At 38.5% G+C, this 27593-nt stretch overlaps 1 protein-coding gene across 2 annotated transcripts in view; it reads left to right on the top strand.

Moving 5' to 3' along the window:
• Hectd2 (HECT domain E3 ubiquitin protein ligase 2) overlaps positions 1-27593 on the top strand; it is a 65590-nt gene that overhangs the window by 6658 nt on the left and 31339 nt on the right. For both annotated transcript variants that reach the window (XR_005975293.1, XM_041662060.1), the window contains exons 2-5: positions 7852-7981; positions 24167-24305; positions 25263-25365; positions 25722-25811. Coding sequence is in view for 1 of the 2 variants with exons in the window: in XM_041662060.1 (XP_041517994.1) it covers positions 7852-7981; positions 24167-24305; positions 25263-25365; positions 25722-25811 (462 nt within the window). In the remaining variant the exon portion in view is untranslated. The remainder of the gene's footprint in view (positions 1-7851; positions 7982-24166; positions 24306-25262; positions 25366-25721; positions 25812-27593) is intronic.

Raw genomic sequence — 27593 nt, 5'->3', positions numbered from 1 at the left:
TGTAGAATTGTGATCTTACTCCAAAAATAGTATTTTGCTCTGGAGAGATGTTTCACAGTTAAGAGCACTTATTACTCTTCCAGATGACTAAAATTCAGTTCCCAGCAGCCATGTTGGATGGCTCACAACTGCCAGGGGATCTGATACCCTCTTCTTGCTCTGTATACCTGCACACACATGTACAACACACTCAGGCATACACACAAGTAAAAATAAAGCCTGAAAGTATTGTACTGTGTAAGATTAATATTCTCTCTCTCTCTCTCTCTCTCTCTCTCTCTCTCTCTCTCTGTGTGTGTGTGTGTGTGTGTGTGTGTGTGGTGAAGCAATTGAATAAATCTCAGAGGCCACCTTGCCTCCTGATGATAAGAACACTGAAGTTCAGTGCTTAAGTGCTAATGCCTATAAGGGTCAATTATCAGTTGTCTCTTAATTGCATTGTGACTTTTATAGTGGAAAATAATATTAGTTCAAGCTTAGAGTCTTATAAGAAAAACGTAAACTGTGTCTTCAGTGAACCTTTTGCCAATTAAGCAATAATAAAATTATTTCAAAGCTGCATCTTTATTTCTTAATATCCTTTAAAGGGTATAGTTCATATTAAAATTCTACTTGGGAGCTGGTACTATTTTAGTTAAGGAAAAAAGTTTACAACTTAAAGAGTAGCTGAAGTTCACAATTTAAGAATGTAAAGTTAGTGCTTAGGATTTTGTCATCCAGCCTTTCAACTGAAGGAAAAGAGTATAAAAAAGAGCACATCTTTACCTGGTGTCAAGACCTGAAACAGTTCTTCTATGGAGTCTAATAATCTTGAGGCCTTATGTCTGCTATGCTCCTGATTGGCAGCTAGGAGAGTTTGTTTTAGAAATTGACAAAGCAAGAGATCTTAAGGATTGCTTATTTTAACTTGAAGCATAGAGATATATTTGTCTGCTCGTCATTTGACATAATAACCTTTACTGAGTACCTCAAGAAACCATTTACTCTTTTGTAAAAGTGGTTTTTATATCCATCTTAGGTAGCTTACCCTGCCTGGATTCTCTTGAGACTGGAGGTTAGATTTTGTAGACATAGCAATTCAATTTAAAATATTTTGTTTTAGAGACTGTGAGATGGGGGAGATTTTACCACTTTATAGCATTGTGTGATGGAACAGAGGCAGTTGTACCTTTACCAAGTATTGTGTTAAAATAAAAATGGTTCTCTTCTAAGGCAGTTTTGGGGGATGGAGGATGATAAAAGTAAACTGTACTACAATCTAATACACAACAGAAACTGGTCAGTGAAACTGAATACCTCCCATTCGGACATCTAATAAAAATAAAGTTTAAGAAATTAGAAATTTGACTCAGATACTGTTCTCAGTAAATTTTGAAAGTTGGACTTAAATATTCAGTGAAAATACATCATTATGTATGACCTGAGCAGGTATTCTAAGTAGTTGTCTGTTTAACTCTCTGATATTAATTAATATTGCAATATGACATATAACCTGCATGTTTATAAAGTCAAAAAACTATGGAGGCCCATGTTAGGTACTAACAAAATAAAATTTATTATAAATAATACTTAAAACTTTTCTGTTGCTTGAAATATGAACTTGTTTAATAAATTTATGGCCCATCTCTTGCCAGAGAATGAATTCAATTACTTATGTACTAGGTTGAAGTGTTTTGAGTATATTTTTCTCTCAATGAATTTTAAAGTTCAACTCCCTGCCCCCTTCCACCTCCAGTTCTTTGTGCTTCCCTCTGTAACAGCTGGTTGAGTATCCTCCTGCCGTCTATTCTTCAACACATACAGCCCACTGTTTGCAGGCTGGCCATAGTCCAAGACTTCATCTCTAGTATTCTTCTGTAGAACTCCAGACAAGACTGAAAACCCTGAAAGTCAGTTATAGTATGTGTGGCAGGTCTAAGCTTAAGAAGGGGTGTAATATTCTTTAACATTTCAGTCTTGCTACAACTTCATCAAAGTTTTCTTGGCAGTCCTTGTCATTGCCTTCATTCCCTAGCTTCCCATTTGTGTGTCAGTTCGTTCACATGATTTCTGCCATTCCATCCCACTGAATATGCCTGTGTTGTCTCTTAATGTATGAATGCATCAAACATAGTAGTAGAGGTATACTATACATCCAATGAGTGACTTGTTCTCGTATGTTGTTATCACAGCAATAATCATTTCTTGAGTGTTCATTATTGTATAGTCATAATAAGACCCTTGATATATATGCCTGTGATTCTGAGATTTGTAATTCCTTTCCCATATCTATGAAAAGACTATACTTACAGTTAGGTTATATGTTCAACTTTTCTGTGTATGTATGAGTCAGGGCTGTCATCTTCCTCAGTTGTTCTCCACGTTATTTTCTAAGACAGGGTCTTCCCTCACCACTTAGCTAGCCTGGGCAATTGCCTGGGTGTTTGGATGCAAACTCAGGTCCTCATGCTTGTGAAGGATGCTCCCTTTAGCAACTGGGACATCTTCCCAGCCCAGATATGTCAAACTTTCATAGTATTGTCTACTAATTCTAACACAAAGATGTTAACTTGGGGCTGCGTAATCAAATAACAGTAACAAAGTCGGTAAGCAGTCAAAGAGGTCACACATTAGAACAGTGCATCCATGCACTTGGGGCGAGTCCTTCAGATTCTCCATGTCTCTTCACATTTTGGGGGAAACATATGTATATGTGTGCATATTTTTATGTGTTCAGTTACACATATGTGTGCAAGTTCAAGTGTATGCAGGTGTGTACATGTGCAGTGGAAATCAGTGGACAACTTTTGAGCCTTCAGCAGGCACTTTCCACCTTTGTGTTTTTAAGGCAAGGTCTTTCTCAACTAACCTGGAGTCTAGCCAGCAAAATTCAGGATCTCCCTGTGTCCACCTCCTCAACGCTAGACTTAAAAACATATGCTACCATGCCTGATGTTTTTATTTTTATTTTTCTCTCATACATTATAACCTGACTGCAGTTTCCCTTCCCTCTAATCTTCCCAGTCTCTCCCCCAACTCCCTTCTCTCACATGTCCATTCCTCCTCTACTTCCCTTCCCCAACAAAGGAACAGGCCTCCAGGAATATCCACCAAACATGTCCTAACAAGTTACAAAAGGGCTAGACACAAACCCTCATATCAAGGCTGGACAAGGCAACCCAGTAGGAAGAAAGGGGTCCCAAAAGCAGACAGAAGAGTCAGAGATACCTCCCACTCCCACTGTTGGGAGTCCTACAAGAATACCAAGCTACACAACCAAAAAGTATATACAGAGGACCTAGCTCAGACCCATACAGGATCCGTGTCTGTCACTTCCATCTCTGTGAACCCCTATGAGCCCTGCTTAGATAATTCTGTGGGCCACGTTCTTGTAGTGTGTTTGACCCCTCTGGCTCCCACAATCCTTTCTGCCCTGTAGTTGGTTGTTTTTCTTCTTACTCTTTTGACTTTACTTACTTTTTAGTCTTTGAGGGGCCCACCATCCAGCTCCCAAATAAATCACACATAGACTTATTCTTATTTAAGAGAGCCCAGCCTTAGCTTGACTTCTTTCTAGCAGCTTTTCTTAAATTATCCAGGCTACCTCTTGCCTCTGTGCTTATGTCTCTTTCTCTAGTCTATATGCCTTTCTTTACTTCTTACTCCATGGCTTGCTGTGTAACTGGGTGGCTTGCCCCTGGAGTCCTCCTCTCCTTCTTTTCTCCCTCCTACTTCCTTCCCAGATTTCTCCTCCTGTTTATTTTCTTTGCCTGCAGCCCATCTATCCTTTCTCCTGCTGTGCTATTGGCCATTCAGCTTTTTATTAGACCAGGCAGGTGTTTTAGACAGGCAAAGTAACAGAGCTTCACAGAGTTAAACAAATGCAACATGAAAGAATGCAGCAAATCTTTGCATCATTAAACATGTGTTCCATAGCATAACTAATGTAATACATCTTAAAATAATGTTCCACAACAACTCTTCCTCTGCTGTGGGGTTCCCCTGGCTCCACCTAGTGTTTAGTTGTGAGTATCTGCATCTTGTTCCCATCAGTTGCGGGATGATGCCCCTTTGATGTCAATTAGACTAGACTCCAGTATAGCAGGATATATAGTATAGCAGGATATCATTAGGAATCATTTCATTGACTTTTTTTTTTTTACCAGTTTTGTTTGGTTCTATCCTTGTCTCTGGGCTGTCCAGCCTCTGGTTCCTGATCATCAGATAGCATCAGGCATGGACTCCCTTGTTCCCTTTCATAGCATGGACATTAAGTTGAACCAGTCATTGGTTGCCCATTCCCACCATTACCCATTACCCACAGCATCTTGTAAGCAGGACAGATTGTAGGTCAGAGGTTTTATGGCTGGGTTGATGTCCCAGTCCAACTTCTAGGAGCCTTGCCTGGTTACAAAAGATGGCTAGTTCAGGCTCCATATCCTCCAACATTACTAAGAGTCTTGTTACTTAGCCTCTTTGGATCTGTGAACTATAGCATGGTTTCCTTTATTTAACAGCAAATATATCTTTATGAGTGGGTACATACCATGTTTGTCTTTCTGAATCTGGGCTACCTCACTCAGGATGATCTTTTCTGGTTCCATCCATTTGCCTGCAAATTCCATGATGTTGTTCTTAACAGCTGAGTGATATCCCATTGTGTAAATGTCCCACATTTTCTTTATCCATTCTTCAGTTGAGGGACATCTAGGCTGTTTCCAGTTTCTGGCTATTATGAATAAAGCAGTAGTGGCCATAGTTGAGCAAGTGTCCTTGTAGTGAGGTGGAATTTCTTTTGGGTCTGTGTCCAAGAATGGTATAGTTGGGTCTTGAGGTAAGTTTATTCCCAGTTTTCTGAGGAACCTCCATATTGATTTCCATAGTGGCTGGACTAGTTTGCACTCCCACTAGCAGTGGAGGGGTGCTCTCCTTGCTCCACATCCTCACTAGTATGAGCTGTCACTTTTGGCTAAGTTTCTTAGCCATTCTGACAGGTATAAAAAGGAATCTCAAAAATAGTTTTCATTTGCATTTCCTGATGGCTAAGGATATTTGACATTTCTTTAAGTATTTCTTAGCCCTTTGAGATTCTTATTGAGAATTTTTTGTTTAGATCTGCACCCCATTTTTTAGTTGAATTATTTGGTTTGGTTGATGTCCAGTTTTTGAGTTTTTTTTTATATACTTTGGATATTAGCTTTCTGTTGGTTGTGGAGTTGGTGAAAATTTTTCCCATTCTGTAGGCTGTCATTTTGTCTTGTTGACAGTGTCCCTTGTCTTAAGAAGCTTTTCAGTTTTATGAGGTCCCATTTACTAATGGTTCTGTTCAGGAAGTTGTCTCCTGTGCCAATGTGTTCAAGGCTATTCCCCTCTTTCTCTTCTATCAGGTTCAGTGCATCAGGTTTTATGCTGAGGTCTTTGATCCACTTGGACTTGAGTTTTGTGCAGAATGATAGGTATGGATCTATTTGCATTCTTCTACATGCAGATATCCAGTAATACAAGCACCATTTGTTGAAAATGATTTCTTTTTACCATTGTGTATTTCTGGTTTCTTTGTCAAAAATCAGGTGTTCATATGTGTGTAGATTTGTGTCTGTGTCTTTGATCCAATTCCTCTAATCCACATGTTTATATGCCAGTACCATGCAGTTTTTATTATTGTAACTCACTTGGTACAGTTTGGAAACAGGGATGGTGTTCTTTCATTGTACAGGATTGTTTTAGCTATCCTAGATTGGTTTTGTTTTTTTCCATGTGAAGTTGAGTATTGTCCTTTTAAGATCTGTAAAGAATTATGGTGAATTTTTAATTGGGATTGCACTGAATCTGTAAGACCGTTTTAGTGTTAAATTTTTTTTATGTTAATCCTACTGGTCCATGAGCATGGGCAATCTTTCCATTTTCTGATATCAACTCCAATTTCTTTCTTCAAAAACTTGAGGTTCTTGTCATACAGGTCTTTCACTTGCTTGGTTAGAGTTACCCCAAGATGTTTTATATTATAGTATTTGTGACTATTGTGAAGGGTGGTATTTCCTGATTTCTTTCTCAATCTGTTTGTAATTTGTGTTTAGGAGGGTTACTGATTTTTTTTTTTAGTTAATTTTCTATTTAACCATGTTACTAAAGGTGTTTTCAGTTGTAGGAGTCTCTGGTAGAATTTTTTGGGTTGCTTATGTGTACTATCACATCGTCTGCAAATAAAGATACTTTGACTTCTTATTTGTATCCTCTTGGTCTTCTTTAGTTCTCTTATTGCTCTAGCTAGAACTTCAAGTGCTATATTAAATAGACATTGTGAGAGTTGACAGCCTTTCACCCAAGTTCTTGTTCCCTGGCCTCTGAGGATCAAACTTAAGTCTATTCTGCTGGCTAGGTCATCTCTTGAGCCTAGCTATCACATTTCTGTGACCTGTTAGCCCACTGACTTTTGGTGACTTTCAGATAATTCCAGTGTCCATATCCATGAATAAGGTTTCCAAAGTTGCTTAAATCCAGAAACTTAAACACTGTGTGTAGTACCTGAAATTTCTTTCCTTTGAGCTCTTTTGATTTTAATCATCTTTTAAAAAAAGAAACTCTTCCATTTGAAAACTCTTCATTTTATTGCTGTGAAAATAAAACTACCTTTAGATTAAAAAGACGATGTTGGACTGACAAGATGGCTCAGTGGATAAAGGTGCTTGCCACTTAACTGCTGACCTAAGTTCAATCACAGGATTAGATCCACATGGTGGAAGGAAAGAGCAGATTCCCTGAGGCTGCCCTCTGACCTCTACTTGGGCAGCATAGCACACATATACATGGACACAAGCACTTTCATGCACGCGCGTGCACACACACAAACACACATACCTCAACACACACACACACACACACACACACACACACACAATGTGAAAAAATATATTAAGACGTTAACTACTATTCTCAAGATTCTGGGAGCTGAAAAGTGGGGTGTGGTGATGTACATCTATGATCTCAGCATTGGGGAGGCTGAGACAGGAGTCCAAGGCCAGTCTAAGCTATATACCAAGTTTCAGGCCAGCAGGAATACATAGTGAGGTCTTGTCTCAAAACAAAACAGAACCTAAGATCTAGAATATAAGTTCATAAAGATCTAAGAACTAAGAAAAGGCCTAAAGTCAGCAGAACTGCTTAATTGTGCGCTCTCTCTCTGCATACATATATATATATATATATATATATATATATATATATATATATTACAGAGTACAGGTTAATTCAATATTTTAAGAATTTTTTGGAGTTGTTAGTGTGGAAAACGTGTTAATGGATGGTTTCTTCTTTAGGTGCTCTATGGTTTATACCTAAGGATCTCTACATTGCTAGAAAATATTTTTTTAATCCTAGTATACACACAATTTATTTATAATGTTTTGAAAAAATCAGTGCTAAAGGATTTATCACTTTATATGAATTTTAAAAGTTAGATCAAATGATTATTAAAAATTTAGTATATCAACCTATAATATAATCCATAAATTATTAAAACTTAGAGATTTGGAGCTCATAAAATAGTATTATCTAAATAAATAATTAAAATAGCATTTATGGAATATATATTGTGTACAAGGAGTAGTGTTAGTAGAATTGGTTAGCTGTCATAACTGTGAAATAGGTATACTACCGCCATCCCCTCTCTAACCCTTACAGTTTGTAAGTAGTTAGATCATTGACTTAACTCACTTATACTAAGAGAATCTGGTCATTTGCATGTATAATAGTTTCATCATCTTTCTGTCATAAAAATCTAAATATCTATGAGATCACTTTGATTTCTACAATAAAATTGCTTAACTATGGTTAGGAGAAATTATGTTACAATTTTAAATGTTTTGTTTTTAGGGCTTGGACAGAGGATCCAAGGGCCAAATTCCCACTTTCAGCAGCTTTGTTTCGACAGTTACCCAGAAGAAAGAAGCCACTGAGAACAGAAGCTCCCCTCCCCATCTGGCTCTCCCTAACATCAGGAATGGTAATGGTCCATGTCTCTTGGCTGGAAGTTTGTTATAGTATTAAACTATTTAATATGTATTTTTAATTATTTAGCACTTTTTTGGTAAGTTTACTTATTACCCAAAAGAGAAATAAGCTATATAAATATTTATAAAAAGATACAGAATCATTACTTTTAACCTAAAAGTAATAGGTGTTAGCTAGAGTAAGAATAAAATAAAAAGTAGTGAATAGTAAATTTTGATTAGAGACCGAGAGCTATAATATATGTAGAATATGATACACATGTAAAATATATTTTATGTATCTTTGTATAATGCATTTGAGTTAACCTTTCTACCATTGTAACAAAATACCTGAGAAAAACAGCCTAACTGAATAAGGATTTATGTTTTAGCTCATGGTTTTAGAGGTTTACTTTCGGGTTACTTGGCCCTATGTTTCAGTGCCTGTGGTGGGATAGAGCATGCAGTGGGGAGGGCATGGGAGACAGTAGTTGATTACTTTAGGGCAGACTGGGTATAAGATAGACCTTTAAAAGTCATTCACCAGGGACCTACTTTCTGCCCTACCTTCTAATAGTCCCTTTAGTATAAACTCATGGTTGAATCTAATAGATTGATGAAATTCATACATGCACAATCCATTCACATCTCACTATTGCCACCACTATGCAACACATGGGCCTTTTGTGTGGGCATTTCATATTCTGAGCTTCGTGACAGCATGTAAATATGTTACAAGTATTTAATATGCTGCCAATATTTAATATACTGCCAATATTTAATATACTGCCAATATTTAATATACTGCCAATATTTAAGCAACAAATTATTAGAAAACATGATGGAAAGTATATGAAATATTAGGAATAAACCCAAAAAGGAAATAGGCAAAACTTATGAAACTATCAAAAGACAAGAGGTTTTGTTTTGTTTTGTTTTGTTTTTTGTTTGATTGTTTTCAAGACAGGGTTTCTCTGTGGCTTAAGACAAGAGGTTTTAATGAAGAAACTGTAGAAGCATCATTTAGTTTATTCTACTTATTTAATAATTTCAACAGTTTTTTGGGAAAACTTGGCAAAATAATTCCATACTTGATTTATAAGAATAAATATTCAAGAGGATGTAGGAGGACCCATGCCGTTAGATTTCCATAAATGGTACTAAATTACTCAAAAAGCATAATTAGAACAACTGGCAGACCTCTCAAAATAATAGTTAGAATTTTTAATTGTAAAAGTACTGAAAAAATATGCAAAAGATTTTTTTAATATGCGGAAATACTTGCCAACCTAGTAATTTTACCTGTAGGAGTTCAGTCTAAGAAATAACATTGTCTATGTGCAAAGATAGAAGAGAAAGGATATACATTGTTTATAGTAAGATTTGGAACAGATTGGCTAACTAAATCATGTCAATTTGTATTGTGAATGCTGGGTTTCTATTAAAAAGAATGTGATAAGGATATAAAATAACTTGGATAAATGCCCATAGTACTTTATAAAGTTAGAAGAAGCAAATATAAAATTAAAGATAGGTTGTGACTCTAGATTTTGTTTTTTGGTTTTTTTATTTTTTGAGACAGGGTTTCTCTGTGTAACAGCTCTAACTGTCCCAGAACTAGCTCTTGTAGACCAGGCTAGCCTCAAACTCACCGAGACCTGCCTATGATGTGGGAGTGATTTCTTATTAATAAAGAAACTGCCTAGACCCATTTGATAGGCCAACCCTTAGGTAGGCGGAGAAAACAGAACAGAATGCTGGGAGAAAGAAGCTGGATCAGGGAGTCGCCATGGTTCTCCCACTCCAGACAGATGCAGGTTAAGATCTTTCCTGGTAAGCGCACCTCATGGTGCTACATAGATTATTAGAAATGGGTTAAGAGGCTGAAACTAATGGGTCAGGCAGTGTTTAAAAGAATACAGTTTCCGTGTAATTATTTAGGGGCATAAGCTAGCCATGTGGGCGGCCAGAGTGCCAGGGACACAGCCACGCCTCTCCTAATACAACATGCCTACTTCTGCCTCCCGTGTGCTGGGGTTAAAAGCGTGCGCTACTACTGCCAGCGACTCCACTAGTTTTGGGTGGATGAAACCTTTGATGCTTTGAGCATGCATTTTGGTTTTTCTGAAGGCTTTTCATTCATCTTTTAATGGTTCCCATCAGGAGGATTAGGTATGTGTTGTTAGTGTTTCTTTGTATAACATTTTTTTTTTGAGTTGGGGTTTGTTTGTGTAGCCCTGGCTGTCCTGGAACTAGCTCTGTAGATCAGGCTAGCCTCAAACTCATGGAGATCAATGGACTAAAGGCATGTGCCGCTGCTGCCACTCAGCCTTATGTAACTTACTTTATCATAGAAAATATAAATTACTTACATTTTCTTCAGTGTCCCTTCCCCCGTGAAAACAAATCTTTGAAGTCTGAATGCCTGCCCATTATACTCTAGCCAAACAAAATAACTGTATCTGTGATAAATTACTCTTACAAAATTTTATTTTTGGCAGTGCATGCTGATGTTAGACCTACCGTACAGTCTTAGAGGTTAGATTCCTAACACTTCATTTCTTAATGTCTGCCTTTGATAGCATCTTCCTTCCTCTGGTTCGTGTACACCCACACTCTAACACATGGGCTGGAGAGGTATGTGTTTTACAGTTCCACAATACAGTAGGACAAAGCTATAATTGTGGTAGCATTATAGAAATAGAGAAATACAGAAAATTGGACAAATTAGATGAGTTATTGAATATGATTTCTATTTAGACATATCAATTGGATAATAACCTTTATATAATTTAGAAAGAATTTTTATTGGACCTCACAATAGTCAAGTAAAATATCATGTTTGTTTTCTCTTGCTACATAATGAATTGTCGTGGTCTAATGGTTTTAAAACAGCACCCAGTTATAGCTCACAGCTCTGTGAGTCACAAGTCTGGATGGTTGTCACTCAGTTTATACTTAGAATCCTTACAGGACTGAAATCAAGACATTGGTTGGGCTGGATGCTACATAGATATTATTTTCCAAGTTCCTTCAGTTTCTGGGAAATTGTTTATTTGTGTTTGTAAGACTTCAGTGCCATCGCCTTTCCTGACTCAGCCTATGGACAGATAGTTCCTGCCGTTTGTCTTCCCGGTGACACCAAAGCTTGTTCCTTCAAGGTCGGCAGCAGGGTTCTTTTCTTGAATCTTTTTGTGATTCCATTCTGTTCAGCTTTGCCTTTTGCAACCTATGGAGATGCACTTTAAGGCCACTTCTGGAGGTTTTAAATTTCATTTAAGAGGATGCAGGGATACAGTTCAGCACAGCAGAGACCTGGTGAACCTTAAGAAAACTGAAATGTGTGCTGTGGAGGAGATAAGAAGTTAAAATATGGTAGATAGCAGTAACCTTCGTTTGGCCCTTTTGTTTAAATTGCTTAGCCTTTGATTCTTCATTCTCTGATTCTACTTAATCATTTCTTTTTTATTTTATGGGTATTTATTTTATGTATAGGTGTGTCTGTGTTCCATGTACATGCCTGTTTCTCACTTTCTTATCTGTACAGACACCTTGATTTGTGAACTAAGCTTGTCACTTCATGTACCTACAGGTTTTTGAGTGGATTCGTTGACTCTAAATATGTTCCACCTAGCCAAACTCCCACCTCTTGCCTGTTTTTCTCTAACAGGAGCTAGTCTTGTGGAATCTGGACTTAGCCCAGGCTTACTCACCTTGGAATTTTTGCTTATGTCCCTCTCAATGAATAGGTCTTTCAGCAGTCTTCGTAATAGAACATTCTGAGTAGAATGTCTCTCTAGACGTCTGGCCACTCTGTCTGAATATCTCCTTAGTTCTGGTCATGTCACAGGTGCTGCAGAAAGAATTCTTTTATTGAATGAGAGTTAAACTAAGTCTTCTTTATGGAGGTGTTCTTATAAGGCTTTGGTTTTTGAGAAGCTTCTCTCACTTGTCCATAAGATTATTTCTTCCAATTTTTTTTAAAATATTTATTTATTATGTATACAATATTCTGTCTGTGTGTATGTCTGCAGGCCAGAAGAGGACACCAGACCTCATTACAGATGGTTGTGAGCCACCATGTGGTTGCTGGGAATTGAACTCAGGACCTCTGGAAGAGCAGGCAATGCTCTTAACCACTGAGCCATCTCTCCAGCCCCCCAAAATTTTATTCTTAGCAGTTATCCTTTTCTTCTTTTCTTGTTAGCAGGACCTATAGCCAGGTTTTCTCTTAACAGCTTGTCTGCCATCTAGTCTCCAAGGGGTGTTAGAGAAGCTGAGGAAGCCCAGCGTGGGCTCCCTAACAGCTGAGGGATCCTTTCCTCCTCTAGGTCACCAGACTGGTAAGCCTGTCAAGCTGGCTGTCCTTTGAAAAAGCTGAGCAGTGTAGGCATTTTACCTACTGTAACAGCTGCTAGAGATGATACATTTTCAACAACAACAAAAACAGATCTAGAAGATATGTGAAGTAGGAGTGGAGTTGTGTGGGAATGGTACATTTTTTTTAACCTTTTTTGGTATTTTTCTTTCCCCCTTTTAGACTTACTTAAAACATGTTTTTTTTTTTTTTAAAAAAAAAAAGCACAAAACACCTTTAAAAGAAGTGAAGTGGTTCTTCCTCAGGCCTTTTGAAATATCTCTTCTTTCTTGGTATTTCAGGAAAGAGTGACTATGAACTTCTGTTTACCTGGAGGCCAGTATTTTATTCCAAGCTCAGCTGATTTCATGAGTTAATTCTTAGCAGAGCCTTGGTGTGACCTGAGTTCTTCAGGCTTACTTGAGAAATGCATCTTTGTCACCCTAAAATAGCTAAAAGAAAAGGTGGTCTTTACTCAGTGGTTAGGTCTGTGTGAGCATCCTGTGGTGTATTTCAGGTACAGTACAGGGCTTCCATTTAGGAGCCTCTGAAGGGCAGACCAAAATAAGCAGTTAAAGGACACCCAGCACAGGGCTTTCTGTCTGGGAAGAGCAAAGGACTAGCCACTTTAGAATTTCTATCTCGGAAGTGTCTGCAAGGCCTCAAATGGTGCTGAACTCCAGATTTCCTTTGAACATAACCGATCTTGAACTAAATCTCTACTATCTTGCCCTAAACCTGAATAAGTGTCTTAGTTATTTTCTTTTCTTAACTATTCTTGAAGAAACATGTATCTGAAAATAATTCTGCTACATTAGCTTCCTTATCTTTTTCCTACTCTCTGCTCCTTAAGTGTGTATTTGGCGAGAGAAGGGGCTTTTGCTTTAGATCAGAATTAACCTTTTAAATGTCATGTTTATGTGTTTCAAAAGTAGACTTATCTTATTCCATCCTAAAGAGAAGGTAGGAAAAACATCCCTTTAACAAGATAGTGTACTTCTTCCTCATACTACTACCCCCACAGCAGGCAGTCTCTTACAGAGCCACAAACAGGCAGCTTCGAAGTCTGCCTGCCTTTCTGAATAGGTTTCCCTTTTCCTGTTCTCCTTTCTAACCACCCTCCTAGCACATTGGGCTTCCCCAGCGCTTTTCTTCAGTCCTCCTCTAGTCGTCCCTCCCAGCCATGTGGCTGCCTACCACTGTCCAGCCGACCTCAGATAACTCAGCCTTTTTCCTTTTCTTCTCCATTCTCCTCCTCTGAGCAGCTGCTGAGATTTATAGTTTGTCTGACCTGGAGCTTTTCTTCTAAGTGTTAATAGAATTGTTCAAGTTTTTAAAAAGCTGTAAAAATAAGTGGTGTCATATGTGTGTCACCATCACATTGTTCTGTCTGTCTCCTCTATTCTTTTATGTAAATGTAAACATATATATTATTTCCCTACTTCACAACTACATGTACATTGTCCATCACTTTGGGCTGTTATTCTCAGTTGCTTTACTTGAGGTATCTTTCTTGTTTTTTACAACTATATTCCATTATATTAGATGTGCACCGTCATTCAGACCCCATTAAAAAATTAGTTGTGTCCACCTTTTTTTCCCCAATAGAAACAGTTTCCACAAGAAGTGATTTTATACAGATGCCATTTTGTTCATCTGCAAAATATTTGTAAGATATTTCTGGAAGTAGGACTGTCAGATCTGGACATATATGTATTTCTATTTTTTTTTTTTGAGTTTTAAATCCAGCTTTCTCTAGAGCCCAGCATCCATGACCCATATAGTCTGTACTTAGTGGATAATTTACTGAGTGAAGAAAGAAATAGGAAGCACTTTTTCTAGGCTGGCCTCTTTGCCCCTCGTGGAGTATCAAATCCTTCTCTAGTCTTTTCTGTAAGACAATCTACTATGAAGTATCTATGTCATTAAAGATGAGCCTCTACAGAAATGACTTGGAGGTCTGTGATGAGGGTCTTAAACGGGCATTTCATTCATGCTTACAGTTTTACTACACTTCACTGAACTTGGTAAAAAGTCAGTCTCCAAAAACTAGTGAATGCATTGCTTTATTTGCTCTGATGGCTCAGCTTCTATGACTTATAGGCTTCCCACACACACACACCTTCTTTCTTCCTCCCACCTTTAGCTTTATTTTTGCTAAATGATCAGGAAAGTACTCTTATAGATAGTGATATAAACACCACCTGTTATGACTAATCTCCTCTGGTCTTTCCCTGTTTCTGCTTCGTGCCAAAACTGAAGTAGTCAAAAGTAGCACAAGAGCTGAGCTGAAAGACGGAACCTCCTAATTGTTCCGTGATGCTTTGCCTGGTGCTTACATTGTCAGCTGAGTACCTGCAACTGTCCGTCCACTCTTAACCACCTAACTCTCGTAGGCCTTTGATTAGTGGTCATAAAATGGGCAGTTGTGGGTGGTGAGCTGTACGCTGTCTTCTGCATTTAAGTTTTATAATATAAATAACATTTAACGTGGAATTTGCCAGTATATTGGTTTTGATTGATCTTTGAAGGGTATTTTTGGTTTTGTTGGGGTGATACTATTGATACATTTATAATTTATTAGTACCTGTTTCCAAGTAGGTCTCCCTTCTGCTACTTGGCTTTATTCTTGATAGAAGATTGACCACTGTTCAATAATAAAAATAACGCAGGTTTTATATATCTTCAGGCTAGGTTGAAATCAGGCATTGTAATACACAAAGTGCCATTATAGGAAAGTTACTTTATCTCATCCTATTATTTTCCCATCTGTAAAATGAGGTAATAAAAAGCTATCCTGTAAAGTTACAAGTATACATGAAAAGAAAGCCTTTAAAACATATTCAGCTCCATGTCCTATAATGTTCAGCAAATATAAGTGATGAGTAAATTTTTATGTTTATATTGTTTGATGTCTGCCGTAGGTGCTGCAGTAAAAAGAGAAGCTTACCAAGATGCTAAGCCTTTATTTTCTGAAGGAGCAGAGAGGCTCAGCCTTCTTGGAAAAGACTGACACCCAAGGAGCTCATTCCAGTTACTTTATTCAAATGTAGACAAGGTTAATTGGGGCTAGAAAAGGTTCCAACTACCAAAGTTACCTTGTTCTTACTGCCTGCAAGAGCAGACAACCCACAAACATCTCAGTCCCTTTTGATTATGATTAGCCATAATCAAAAGTAAGAACTCCAGGTCTGCCAGGAGTATCTTAGGACAAAGGTTGTTGCAGCTGAGAGCTCTCACATAGCACCAACTGCAGATTCTCCAGAGAAATATTTCTTCAATATTTAATAGTCTTAAAGCAATTTCTCGGCCTCTACTGATTAAACCAAACATAGCAAAGGCTTTGCTGAAACATTTTCTTCAAGGCTGGACACAAAGGCTTTATTGTAGATTTCACTTAAAGCAGACATAAAGGCTTCATTCCATGTCACTACATGTTTACATCTGTATGTATCTGTGTGGTACAGAAGTGTAGAGGGGATTTTGATAGAGCAGAGTTTATTTTCCCCACAGAGGACAGAAGAGGGCATCAGGTCCCCTTGAACCATCTCAGGAAGTTGGGATTGCTAGATGTGTTGGGAACCAAACCCAGGTCTTCTGCAAGAGCCCCAAGTTCTCTTTAACTGCCGAGTCATTCCTTCAGCCCCCTTTATTTGTTTAAAAGATGAGACATGAAATTCTGAGAAATAACTTGATCTGTACAAGGTCACATTTTCCATTATCTGTTTGCATTATAACAGCCACCTCAAAACTTAGCAATTGAAACAATAGCAATATTTATTTAATTCATAAATGTATAATTTGGAAGGGGATCTCTTTTTCTCCTGAGCATCATCTGAGTTGTCTTGAAAAATTAGAGACCTAGAGTCACCTAAAGGCTTGCTGAATATATTAATGTGCCTGGAGTCTTAGACTGTAGATTGGACTGGGTTTGTATGTGGCTTCCTAGCTTCTGTACAGCATAATATCTGAATTACAAGACTGAATATCCCAGAATGAGAAAGCCAAACAAAACTTCCATGTCTTTTGTAATGAAGTCATGACTTGTACCACATTTTATTAACAGGGATTCGTTAAGACTGGCCCATATTCAAATGGATGGCAACTAGACTCCATCTTTTTTTAATTTTTAAATATTATTTATTTTTACATCTGACTGCAGTTTCCCCTCTTTTTTCCAAGTTCCTTCTTCCCTCTCACCTTCCCCGCTCAATCCTCTCCTCCATTTCTACTCAGAAAAGGGAGGGCCTCCCATGGATATCAACAAAATATGGCATATCAAGTTGTAGTAAGACTCCCCTTGTATTAAGGCTGAGCAAGGCGACCCAATAGGGTCTCAAAAGCCAGAGAAAGAGTCAAAGACAGCTCCTGCTCCAACTATTAGGAGTCCCACAAGAAGACTAAGCTATAGAACTGTCACATTTGTGCAGAGTGCCTAGGTCACCCCTATGCAGGCTCCTTGGTTATCGGTTCAGTCTCTGTGAGCTCCTGTGAGCCCAGGTTAGTTGATTCTATGAGTTTTCTTGTGATGTCCTTGACCACTCTGGGTCTTACAATCCTTCCTCCCTCTCTTCAGCAGGATTACCTAAACTCCACCTAATGTTTGGCTGTGGGTCTCTGTATCTGTTTCCATTAGTTGCTGGATGAAGCTTCTCTGATGACATTTGATCTAGGCACCAATCTTTGAGTATAGTAGAATATTGTTAAGAATCATTACATTGACTTTTTTTTCTCCAATAGTGTTGGTTCTATCTAGGTCTCTGGGTCATCCAGCCTTAGGGTCTTGGCTTCAGGCAATGTTGGGTGGGCTCACTCTGTGGCATGGGTTTGAGGCTAGAACAGTCATTGCTTGGCCACAGTCTCTGCACCACCCTTATCCCAGCACATCCCATAGGCAGGACAGACTATAGGTCAAAGGTTATGGCTCACTTGGTGTCCCAGCCCCTCCACTGGATAGAGTTTGTCTTGTGATTGAAGGACTATCAAAGAACATATGGGCATATTTTTTTTTTATTGAGAAAAGGAAAAAAAAAGTATCCGCCTCCTCCCAGCCTCCCATTTCCCTCCCCCTCCTCCCACCCTTCTCGCCCTCCCCCAAACTCCTCTCCCCATCCCTCTCCAGTCCATAGAGCAGGCAGGGTTCCCTGCCCTGTGGAAAGTCCAAGGTCCGCCCCTCTCCGTCCATGTCTAGGAAGGTGAACAACCAAACTGGCTAGGCTCCCACAAAGCCAGAACATGAAGTAGGGTCAAAACCCTGTGCCATTGTCCTTGGCTTCTCATCAGCCCTCATTGTTTGCCATGTTCAGAGAGTCCGGTTTTATCCCATGCTTTTTCAGTCACAGTCCAGCTGGCCTTGGTGAGCTCCCACTAGATCAGCCCCCTTGTCTCAATGGGTGTGTGCACCCCTCGTGGTCCCGACTTCCTTGCTCATCTTCACCTTCCTTCCGCTCCTCATTGGGACCTTGGGAACGCAGACCAGTGCTCCAGTGTGGGTCTCTGTCTCTATCTCCATCCATCACCAGATGAAGGTTCTATGGTGATATGCAAGATATTCATCAGTATTGCTATAGGATAGGGTCATTTCAGGTTGCCTATCCTCAGCTGCCCAAGGGACTAACTGGGGGACATCACCATGGGCTCCTGGGAGCCACTCTAGGGTCAAGTCTCTAAGAATTGTGGTTCCGTGCTCCCCTGTCCAACCTTCCTTTATTCCAATCCTCCTGTTTCCCCAAGTTCCCCCCTCCTTCCCTTCTAACTTTTCTCTCCCCGTCACCCCTTACCCCCATCCCACCCCACCCCCAAGATCCCAATTTTCTCCCCGGCAATTTTGTCTACTTCCCATAGCCAAGAGGATAACTATATGTTTTTCCTTGGGTTCACCTTCTTATTTAGTTTCTTTAGGTTCACCAATTGTAGTCTCCGTGACCCTTATTTATGGCTAGAAACCAATTATGAGTGAGTACATCCCATGTTCATCTTTTTGGTTCTGGGGGCATATTTTTAAACGACCACATTTGTGGATATACTGTGTAGACCTAGGAAAAGAAGATAGGGCTTTTGATTCTTCAAAAACTGTCCTTAAAACATGCTCTAGAGCAGGACACTGTACCTGAAATGAAGCTTTTAGGTGGCATGTACATTTTACTTTCCTTTGCTACTTCAGCTTCTGTATTACAGATCATGATACTAATCACAGTGATAAGAGACTTTTAAAAATATTTGATTGTTTTGTAGGTCCTGTTTCTCTGTAGCTTTGGAGTCTGTCCTAGAACTAGCTTTTGTAGACCAGACTGGCTTCGAACTCACAGAGATCCACCTGCCTCCGCCTCCTGAGTGCTGGGACTAAAGGCATGCGCCACCACTGCCTGGCTTTGTTTTTGAACAGTTGTCAGAACACAGTCCAAGAATGAAGTCATGTGGGAATTCTGGATTCTTGTAAGAAAACTCCAAGAAAACAAGATGAGTTTTGTGATCTCAGTTTCTTCAAAACACAGAATTGTTCTTGGGATGTATTTTAGTGCTTCTCCCAGGTGTATCAGATAGAAGTGAATTTACATCAGCTGTTGTAATCCATATGCCTCTTGGAAAAGCTTTTTTTTTTTTTGCCACATGTGACTTGTCCTTGTGATTGTAAACTTTACTCAGATGACTCTACTTAACCTTCAGAGTATAAATTGTCCAATGCTCTGAATAAAGCTGGCTATTGCATGAGACTTAGTTCACCTCATTTTTAGTCTCTGCTCTCCCAGGTTCATGCTGCCAACTGGAACAGTAAACAAATGGTTACAACGTAAAGAATCCTGAAGTGCTGATATTTTGCCGGGCGGTGGTGGCGCACGCCTTTAATCCCAGCACTCGGGAGGCAGAGGCAGGCGGATCTCTGTGAGTTCGAGACCAGCCTGGTCTACAAGAGCTAGTTCCAGGACAGGCTCCAAAACCACAGAGAAACCCTGTCTCAAAAAACCAAAAAAAAAAAAAAAAAAAAAAAAAAGAAAGGGAGCGCTACTCCCAGGCAAGCAGTCCATTCAGTTACACACCCAAGTTGGCCTTTCAAGTTCTCTGCCTTAGGAATGACTGATCATTTCATTCATTTTATATTGAGCTGAGGTTCCAAGAGCTTCAGCGGCTATCTAAGGTTAACAGAGTAACTCAGGAAGCAGTAGATCCAAAGCCCCTTATTTTGAAATCTTGTGCTTTTCCATTACTTATGAAACTTTGAATATAATATTTTGCTGTTGTGTATTAAAAGCAGAAACTCTTTGTATGCCATTACTTTGTGTCGGCAGCACATAGACCCAGGTTCCATCTCTTGAACACACAGTCTGCATTGACATTGTTGTTTGTCTCCTTTACCACCTGTACTGGCTGTGCGGGAACAGTCTTCATATGGCCAACCAAAATGTCAGTTGTAGAAAGCTACATATACCATTTCAACCATTCAACCAATAGAAATAGTGAGATGGCAAAATTTTGCTGATAATCTCACACCCTTATACATAACTGTATTACAGTCCACACACATTTTAATATACTAACAGTCCTCACCACAGTCATGTTCTTCTTACATTGGCTTCAAGTGTTTTACTTAATGTTTCTAAGCAACCAACTAAAATTGGCAGCAGTTTATTAAAAGGAAGGAAAATGATTACTGCTTATCAATTTAGCACGAAGTGTTCCCAAGTATTGGCTGAATGAAACCTAAATGACAAGTTTTCACAAATGTAATTTAGCTTTTTTTTTTACTGTATTACAATATCCTCCTATATTGCAGAGTTGCATATGTCAGGACAAAGATTTTCCTGTTCTATTTATGTTATCGATATGAGGTTTAATTAATCACCATAGTTATTGGTTTTCTCTTTTGAATTAAATTTTAATAAACCATCTGTGGGAAAAGGCAGAAAGCCTATCTCTAGAAACAATGCCTTGATATTTGGGGATATAGGAGCAGCTGTGAGCTGTTATTTTTCTTCCCTTAATAGCTGAATGGCACATCCTGTAATTTGGCTTTCATTCACTGATATGAGCAAGGGATTCAGCTCCTTTCAGACTTGGATTTCATTAACATGTGTGCTGGCATTCTGCAGGGTTTTTCAGTCAGGTTACCTTTGTAATTTAAATAGAGCCTCTGACTGGCCTCTGATTGCCTCATTGGACTGTACTCCTGGCCTTTGCATTACTAGTTCTCTTACATAAGACTCCCCTGATTTTCGGGCTCTGCCAAAATCAAATTCTCTTACTAATTTGACTCCACTGCTCTTCTACCTCAGCGTGGTATTAATAAAAGTGAGTAGGTACAAAAATGTCCATGCTTATCGGCTTACTTTGTGAATAAGTTCATCTTGAATGAATCTGTTTAATAGTGGGTGTTTATAGCCAGGTTGGAAAAGTGTGTGGGAAGGGATAAGGAAGGGTAAGCCTAGTGAAGAATGTGAAAAACTAAAAGTGCCAGAAAAAAATAATTGTAACAGACTGCGGTTTATTTCTTTTCTGCTAAAATGCCCCTTCCTCTTATAAAAATTTCTAAAAAGTCATTTAGGGAAATATTTCATTTTACTTGCAAACAAATCAAGCCTTTATCAAATTTTTTACATTACAAATTACTAGCTCTTTAATATTTACATATTTAGTAAGAGGTATAAAATAATTATGGAAGCAAAGAAGTGTAATAGTCTATTGTATATTGTCAGCATCACATCACTAACCACAGTGTACTTCCTAGACCAGCAGCATCAGCACCTCCTGAGAGCATGTTAGAAATCAGGTTCTTATGTCCTGTCCCAGCCTGCTTCATTGCAGACCCTAAGGAGGGCTCAGCCATCAGGTTTCAAGTTTGGTTAGTAAAACTTGAAAGCTTTACTCTCTGGAATATGAAAATTGAAAACTGTACTATCTCCTAATATGAAAGTTTATTTTTAAATAGATTACCTTAGTTAGCTTTTTATAACTAGGATGAAATAACCTGAGAAAATCACTTTAAAGGGAGGAAAGATTTAAGTCATTGTTTCAGTCCATTGTCACTTAACCCATTATACATGGGAGAGGTAGAGTTGCTTACCTCGGGGCAGCTGGAAGGTGACAGAGAGTGTGTTTGAGGATAAGATAAACCTCTTTGAAGCACACACTTCCAATAAGTAACTGGTGGTTTGAATGAGAATGGCCCCCATAGGCTTACAGATTTGAATGCTTGGTCACCAGGGGGAGGAGTTTGGAGGAAGTGTGTCAGTGGAGGTGGGCTTTGAGGTTTCAAAAGCCAGGCCCAGTGGCTATCTTCCTTCCTGATGCCTGCAAATCCAAATGTAAAACTCTTAGCCACTTCTCCAGCACCAGGTCTACCTGCATGCCACCATGCTCTCCGCCATTATAATGAGCTAAACCTCTGAAACTTTTTGCAAGCCCTAACTAAATGGTTTCCTTTATAAGAGTTGCCCTGTTCAGGTGTCTGTTCACAACAATAAAACACTGACTGAAGAGTAACCTGGCTGTAGTTAGGCCCCACCTCCTAATAGTCCATTCACTCTTGTCATCAGTAGATGAATCCATTGATGACATCATTTACTACTTACTGGATTGTTCTTAGTGTTTAACATATACTTCAGTGAAGGAAAACACACTAGAAGAGATTTAGATTGCAATTTTGTTAATCATAAATATATAAACTACTAAAAGGAAAAGTAGTTAAAATCAGCTAGTGCAGTTATGAGAGAATTTTCTGTTTTCTAAAATAAAAATTAAAGGCCAAGTGCCAGATTCTGTGATTACAGCAGCAGAAACAGTACAGGCTTTCAGTCTCCCTACAGCACTACAAAAAAAATGGGTTAACTGTGTATCGCAGCTTAAAATCATGAACATAGTTTACAATAAATTTAACTGATAAAATGGCCAGTTAAACCCCTAAAGATAAGCAGAACAAATAACCCAAAAATATAAGTTCTTCCTGGTGTTAGCTGCTGGACAGAAGGTATCAGGAGAACAATGAAAGCTCTTTAGTGGACCTTGGAATAAGAGAGTTTCTTTTTTTTTTTTTTTATTGAGAAAAGGAGAAAAAAAAAACAAGTTTCCACCTCCTCCCAGCCTCCCATTTCCCTCCCCCTCCTCCCACCCTACGCCCCCTCCTCCCACCCTTCTCCCCCTCCCCCCACTCCTTTCCCCCTCCCTCTCCAGTCCAAAGAGCAGTCAGGGTTTTCTGCCCTGTGGTAAGACCTAGGACCTCCCCCCTCCGTCCATATCTAGGAAGGTGAACATCCAAACTGGCTAGGCTCCCACAAAGCCATCACATTATGTAGGATCAAAACCCCCGTGCCATTGTCCTTTGCGTCTCATCAGCCCTCATTGTTCGCCATGTTCAGAGAGTCCAGTTTTATCCCATGCTTTTTCAGTCACAGTCCAGCTGGCCTTGGTGAGCTCCCAATAGATCAGCTCCACTGTCTCAGTGGGTGGGTGCATCCCTCGTGGTCCCAACTTCTTTGCTCATGTTCTCCCTCCTTCTGCTCCTCATTGGGACCTTGGGAGCTCAGTCCAGTGCTCTAGTGTGGGTCTCTGTCTCTATCTCCATCCATCACCAGATGAAGGTTCTATGGTGATATGCAAGATATTCATCAGTATTGCTCTAGGATAGGGTCATTTCAGGTTCCCTATCCTCAACTGTCCAAGGAACTAACTGGGGACCTCGGCATGGGCACCTGGGAGCCCCTCTAGGGTCAGGTCTCTTGCCAACCCTAAAGTGGCTCCCTTAACTAAGAATTGTGGTTCCGTGCTCCCCTGTCCAACCTTCCTTTATCCCAATCCTCCTGTTTTCCCAAGGCCCGACCTCCTTCCCTTCTAACTTTTGGGGGTAAGGGGAGATGGGGAGAGATAAGAGAGTTTCAAAACAATAGGAATTCACTGATGAGCTTAGAAGGCAGGTTCTAAAGCTGAAAGGATTTTGTCAAGAGCAGGTGAATACAGAGAGGTCTCTTGATTAGGTCTAAAGGAAATAATCCTTGAGGATTCTCTGAGATAACCCAGGGCTTGCAGACTGAGCTTATAACACAGTTGAGGAGCATAGTGACCGAAGAAAAATCTACTGAGTACAAGGAGGAGGGAGAATGTGGGTAATAGAGATCTTAGAAACAGCAACTGGCCCAAGTGCACGTGCTTCTGAAAGCTCAGAAATAACATTTTCAAGGAACAATTAGCAACAAAAGGGTCATGGTCAAGTTTTGTAATTTTCAATTACAAATTTTTATTATAACAAGGAGCTAATAAATGATCATGAAGACAATGAAAACACATGAGAAATACATGCCCACAACTGAGATCTTAAACATATGTAACTACTTAATGAAAATGATAGAACACTCAAAAGAACAAATAGGTCAGAACAAAACTCAAAAATAAGATCTTACTTATTATGGACACTGATAAGAAAATGCTAAGACTTACAAGTTATAGAGGACTTATATAAGTAATTTACATGTTTCTGAAAAGTTAATAAGCAATAACAATATTAAGTTTCACTGAAATACTCCTTGAAAGACACCTTTGAAAAGGAAGGCAAGAGAAAGAACTATACATTTCATTGATAAATGGCTTTGGGGAGAAGTGGAGATAGGTAGTAAACTCTATATAAGGTATAGCCAAATAGCTATTAAAGGCTCTGAATGCATGGAAGACATGGCCTAATTAATAACTGTTGAAAGTGAAGTGCTTGGGGTGTGCCAGTCACTGGGATAGGGTTTTTGTTAATATGATCCCAAAGTGAATGCATTATAAAATGCTCTGTTTGCTGTTCACATTGAATTACCCTAATATTGGCTAATTTGGAAGAGTTTACATTCATTACATTCTCTTAACTTCACAGTGAGAGATCTACCACCACTTTGTCTTGATGTTAGACAGAAACAGCGGATGTCTGTGGATGCATTACCATCTGAAGTGAAGGTCCCAGCCCTTCCAGAACCTACCCTTCCTAGCCAGCCCAAAAGTGTGAAAGACTTTGAGTAAGTTCCAGCTCACTCTTCTGTGTAGAATGATAGTGATCTGCATGTCAGTGCTTTATGTAGTTTAACATCTTTGCCTGAACTTGTAGATTGTTAAGATATCAGATAAAAGACACAAAAGATACCTTGACAATATATCTTAAGTTGAAGATATAAATAAATGTGTGAATAATGGATAGTAGATATATTGTAGGAAAAAAAAGAAACTAAGAGATTCTTGAGTCAAATTGAACCAAAAGGATGTCAGTAAATAATGAATTCTACCATTAACACACACACAAACACACACACGAATTCATCTACTGTGTAACCATACGGTAAAAGCTGTAACATCACTCTGAATTAGAAACACTGAAGTGAGAATGGGAAAGTCAGCTCCAGAAGCTGGACTGTTATGGAAAAGGGAAACATGAGGGTACACATCAATAGTTTTAGCACTCAGAAGCCTGAGGCAGGAGCACTCCAAACTTGAGTCCAGCAGGGACTACAGAACAAGACTCTTGGGGGGGGAAAAAACTTTTAAAAAAAGAACATTTAAAAAAATAGGTAAATGAAAAACATTAAAGCTGAATTGATATTTTAATACAATTAAGAACTATATATTTATATGCTAACTTTTTTTTGAGACAGGGTTTTTCTGTGTAGCTTTGGAGCCTGTCCTGGAACTCGCTCAGTAGCCCTGGCTGTCCTGGAACTTGCTTTGTAGACCAGGATGGCTTTGAACGCACAGAGATCTGCCTGCCTCTACCTCCCAAGTACTGGGATTAAAGGCATGAACCACCACCACCTGATTTATATGCTATTTTTATATCAACTATAACAATTTATGTTGCTTTTATTATTTAGAATTATGTAATTACTTTCTTTTTTTAAAAAAGAAATGCCGTTTTATCTGGATGATGTTTCTCTCCACTTATGGTTAATATATGGTTTTATTTGTTTTACTTTGTTTTTTAGGGAACATTTAGAAAAAGCTGAGTCAACAGGAAATTGGAAATCAGTACATGCTTTTTATATAACAGCATTTGATTCCTTCACAGAATTAAATGCTGCGTTTAAGGTAATGTATAAAAGATACATTATAATGTATAAAAGATAATGTATAAGGATCCATTCACTTATAATTTCAAATAAAAAATCAGACTCGATTTTATAGTCAGTATAGACTTAAACAGTGTATGTTTTTCAATTATATGTATCAAAATATTATGTGATTTAGTAAATATTTATTTCACTATTAATGCTGATTTCTTTCAATTTTTAAAAAAGTTATCAAAATCTTTCTTATGAGCTCATTTACTTTTTTGGATCATCAAACAAGATTTGTTGAGATTATAAAAAAAAGTATGGTTCAGATAATATTAAGAACAATCTATGAAATATCCAACATATTTAATTCTTCAATTGAATTTGCAGAAAGATGCCACTGCCTCATTTAATACGATTGAGGACTCTGGGGTTAATGCTAATTTGGTGAACGCTGTATTTGATGCCTTACTTAACACTGTAAGTATTGTTTATGGACATATCCCTGTGGTGTAACATTATGCTATTATTTATTGCACAACTCTTTTATTTTTTAAAAAGTATTTATTTTGATTTTTAATTTATGTGTATGACTGTATGAATGTATGCTGTATGTGTAAGGTGCCTACAGAGGCCACCAGAGCATACCCGATCCCCTGGAGCTGGAATTACAGGTGGTTGTCAGCTTCCTGTGTGGGTACTGGGAACTGAACTACTCAGGTCCTCTGGAAGAGGAATAAGTGCTCTTGACTGCTGAGCCATCTCTTCAGCTCCTCTATTTTGATTTTGCAGCCATTTTGTAAGATAATTTCAGTAGAATTTCTGATACAATTTTATGATCAATAAAATTGAAATTTTCAAAAACTCGAGTTATTCTTTTTCTAATTAACTGAGAATGAAACAGAAAATACTTCTTTATCCAGTCTGTGTTTAGGAAGACTTTCTAAACTCATGTTTCACTTACTCAGGGAAAGGACATTGCTTGTGTAGTTCTGAATCCGTCACAGGAAGTGCTTAACACCGTCTCAGATTTCTTGAGTAGAAATTAAGAATTTTCTTTAGTTTGCTAACATAATTATATACTTTTGTTTTCAAAAGTCAAATCCGCCTTTAAAAGTTGGAATAAATTCTACATGGCCAAGGTGTCTAATTCTTTTTGTATGTTTTTGGCTCAATTTGCTAATATTTTATTGAGTGTTTTACATCTGTGCTTAAGTGAGATGTTGGTCTATACCAGTGGTTCTCAACCTTCCTGCGATCCTTTACTATTGTTCCTCATGTTGTGGTGACCCCAGCCATAAAATTATTTTCATTTCTACTTCATAACTATAATTTTGCTACTGTTATGAATCATAATGTAAGTATTTTTGGAGATAGAGGTTTACCAAAGGGGCCATGACCCACAGGTTAATAACTACTGGTCTGTACTTACGATTTTGTTTGGGGAATGAGGGTAAAATATTTTTCCTTTTATTTGGCTATTCAATTCTGAAGGTCATTCTTGAAAACACACATACACATAACATTCATTATACAGACTAAGCAGGTTATACTTGGGGGGTTGTGTGATAAACATATACACACGTAACAATGAAAAAGGAACCATGAATTTGAAAGTGAGTGAAGAGGGCTATATAGGAGAGTTTGGAGTAAGGAAAGGGAAGGGGAAATTGTAGTGATATTTCATTTGTATTTTAATAAATAAAGCCTGCCTGAAATCAGAATGCAAAACAGTCACACTGGTCAATCATACAGACTAGGTAGTGGAGGAACTCACCTTTAATCCCAGCAGCCACACTTGTTAGCCTTAGAGGCTGGGTGGGGTAGTGCACGCCTTTAATCCCAGCACTTTAAAGAGGAATATAAAGCAAGATGAGACAGAAACTCTCTCTCTTTCAGCCTGAAGTTTCATAAAGGTAAGAGCTCTCTAGTGGCTTGGCTACTTTTCTTTTCTAATCTTCAGGTTGAACCCCAATATTTGTTTCTGGGTTTTTATTAATCGCGCTACATAGAATGATGTAATTATATTATAATATTAAAATAAAAGAAAAATATAATTTTTATAGAACATAACTTGGTTGCACTTGCTAAATTACCAAGCATGGCTTGTTAGGATTAAATGCATCACAAATAGCCAGGTATAATTGTACATACTTATAATCCCAGCACTTAAGAAGCTAAGGAAGATGAAAAGTTCAAGGCCATCCTGGATTACATACTGAAACCTTTGGCACACAGAAAGGTATAACTTGAATCTGTGTA

The sequence above is a fragment of the Microtus oregoni genome, unplaced genomic scaffold (genome assembly GCF_018167655.1).
Source record: "Microtus oregoni isolate MIOR12 unplaced genomic scaffold, Mior012 000012F_ref0000307, whole genome shotgun sequence".
In the NCBI taxonomy this organism is placed as follows: domain Eukaryota; kingdom Metazoa; phylum Chordata; class Mammalia; order Rodentia; family Cricetidae; genus Microtus; species Microtus oregoni.
This window is presented reverse-complemented; position numbering and strand designations above follow the sequence as displayed.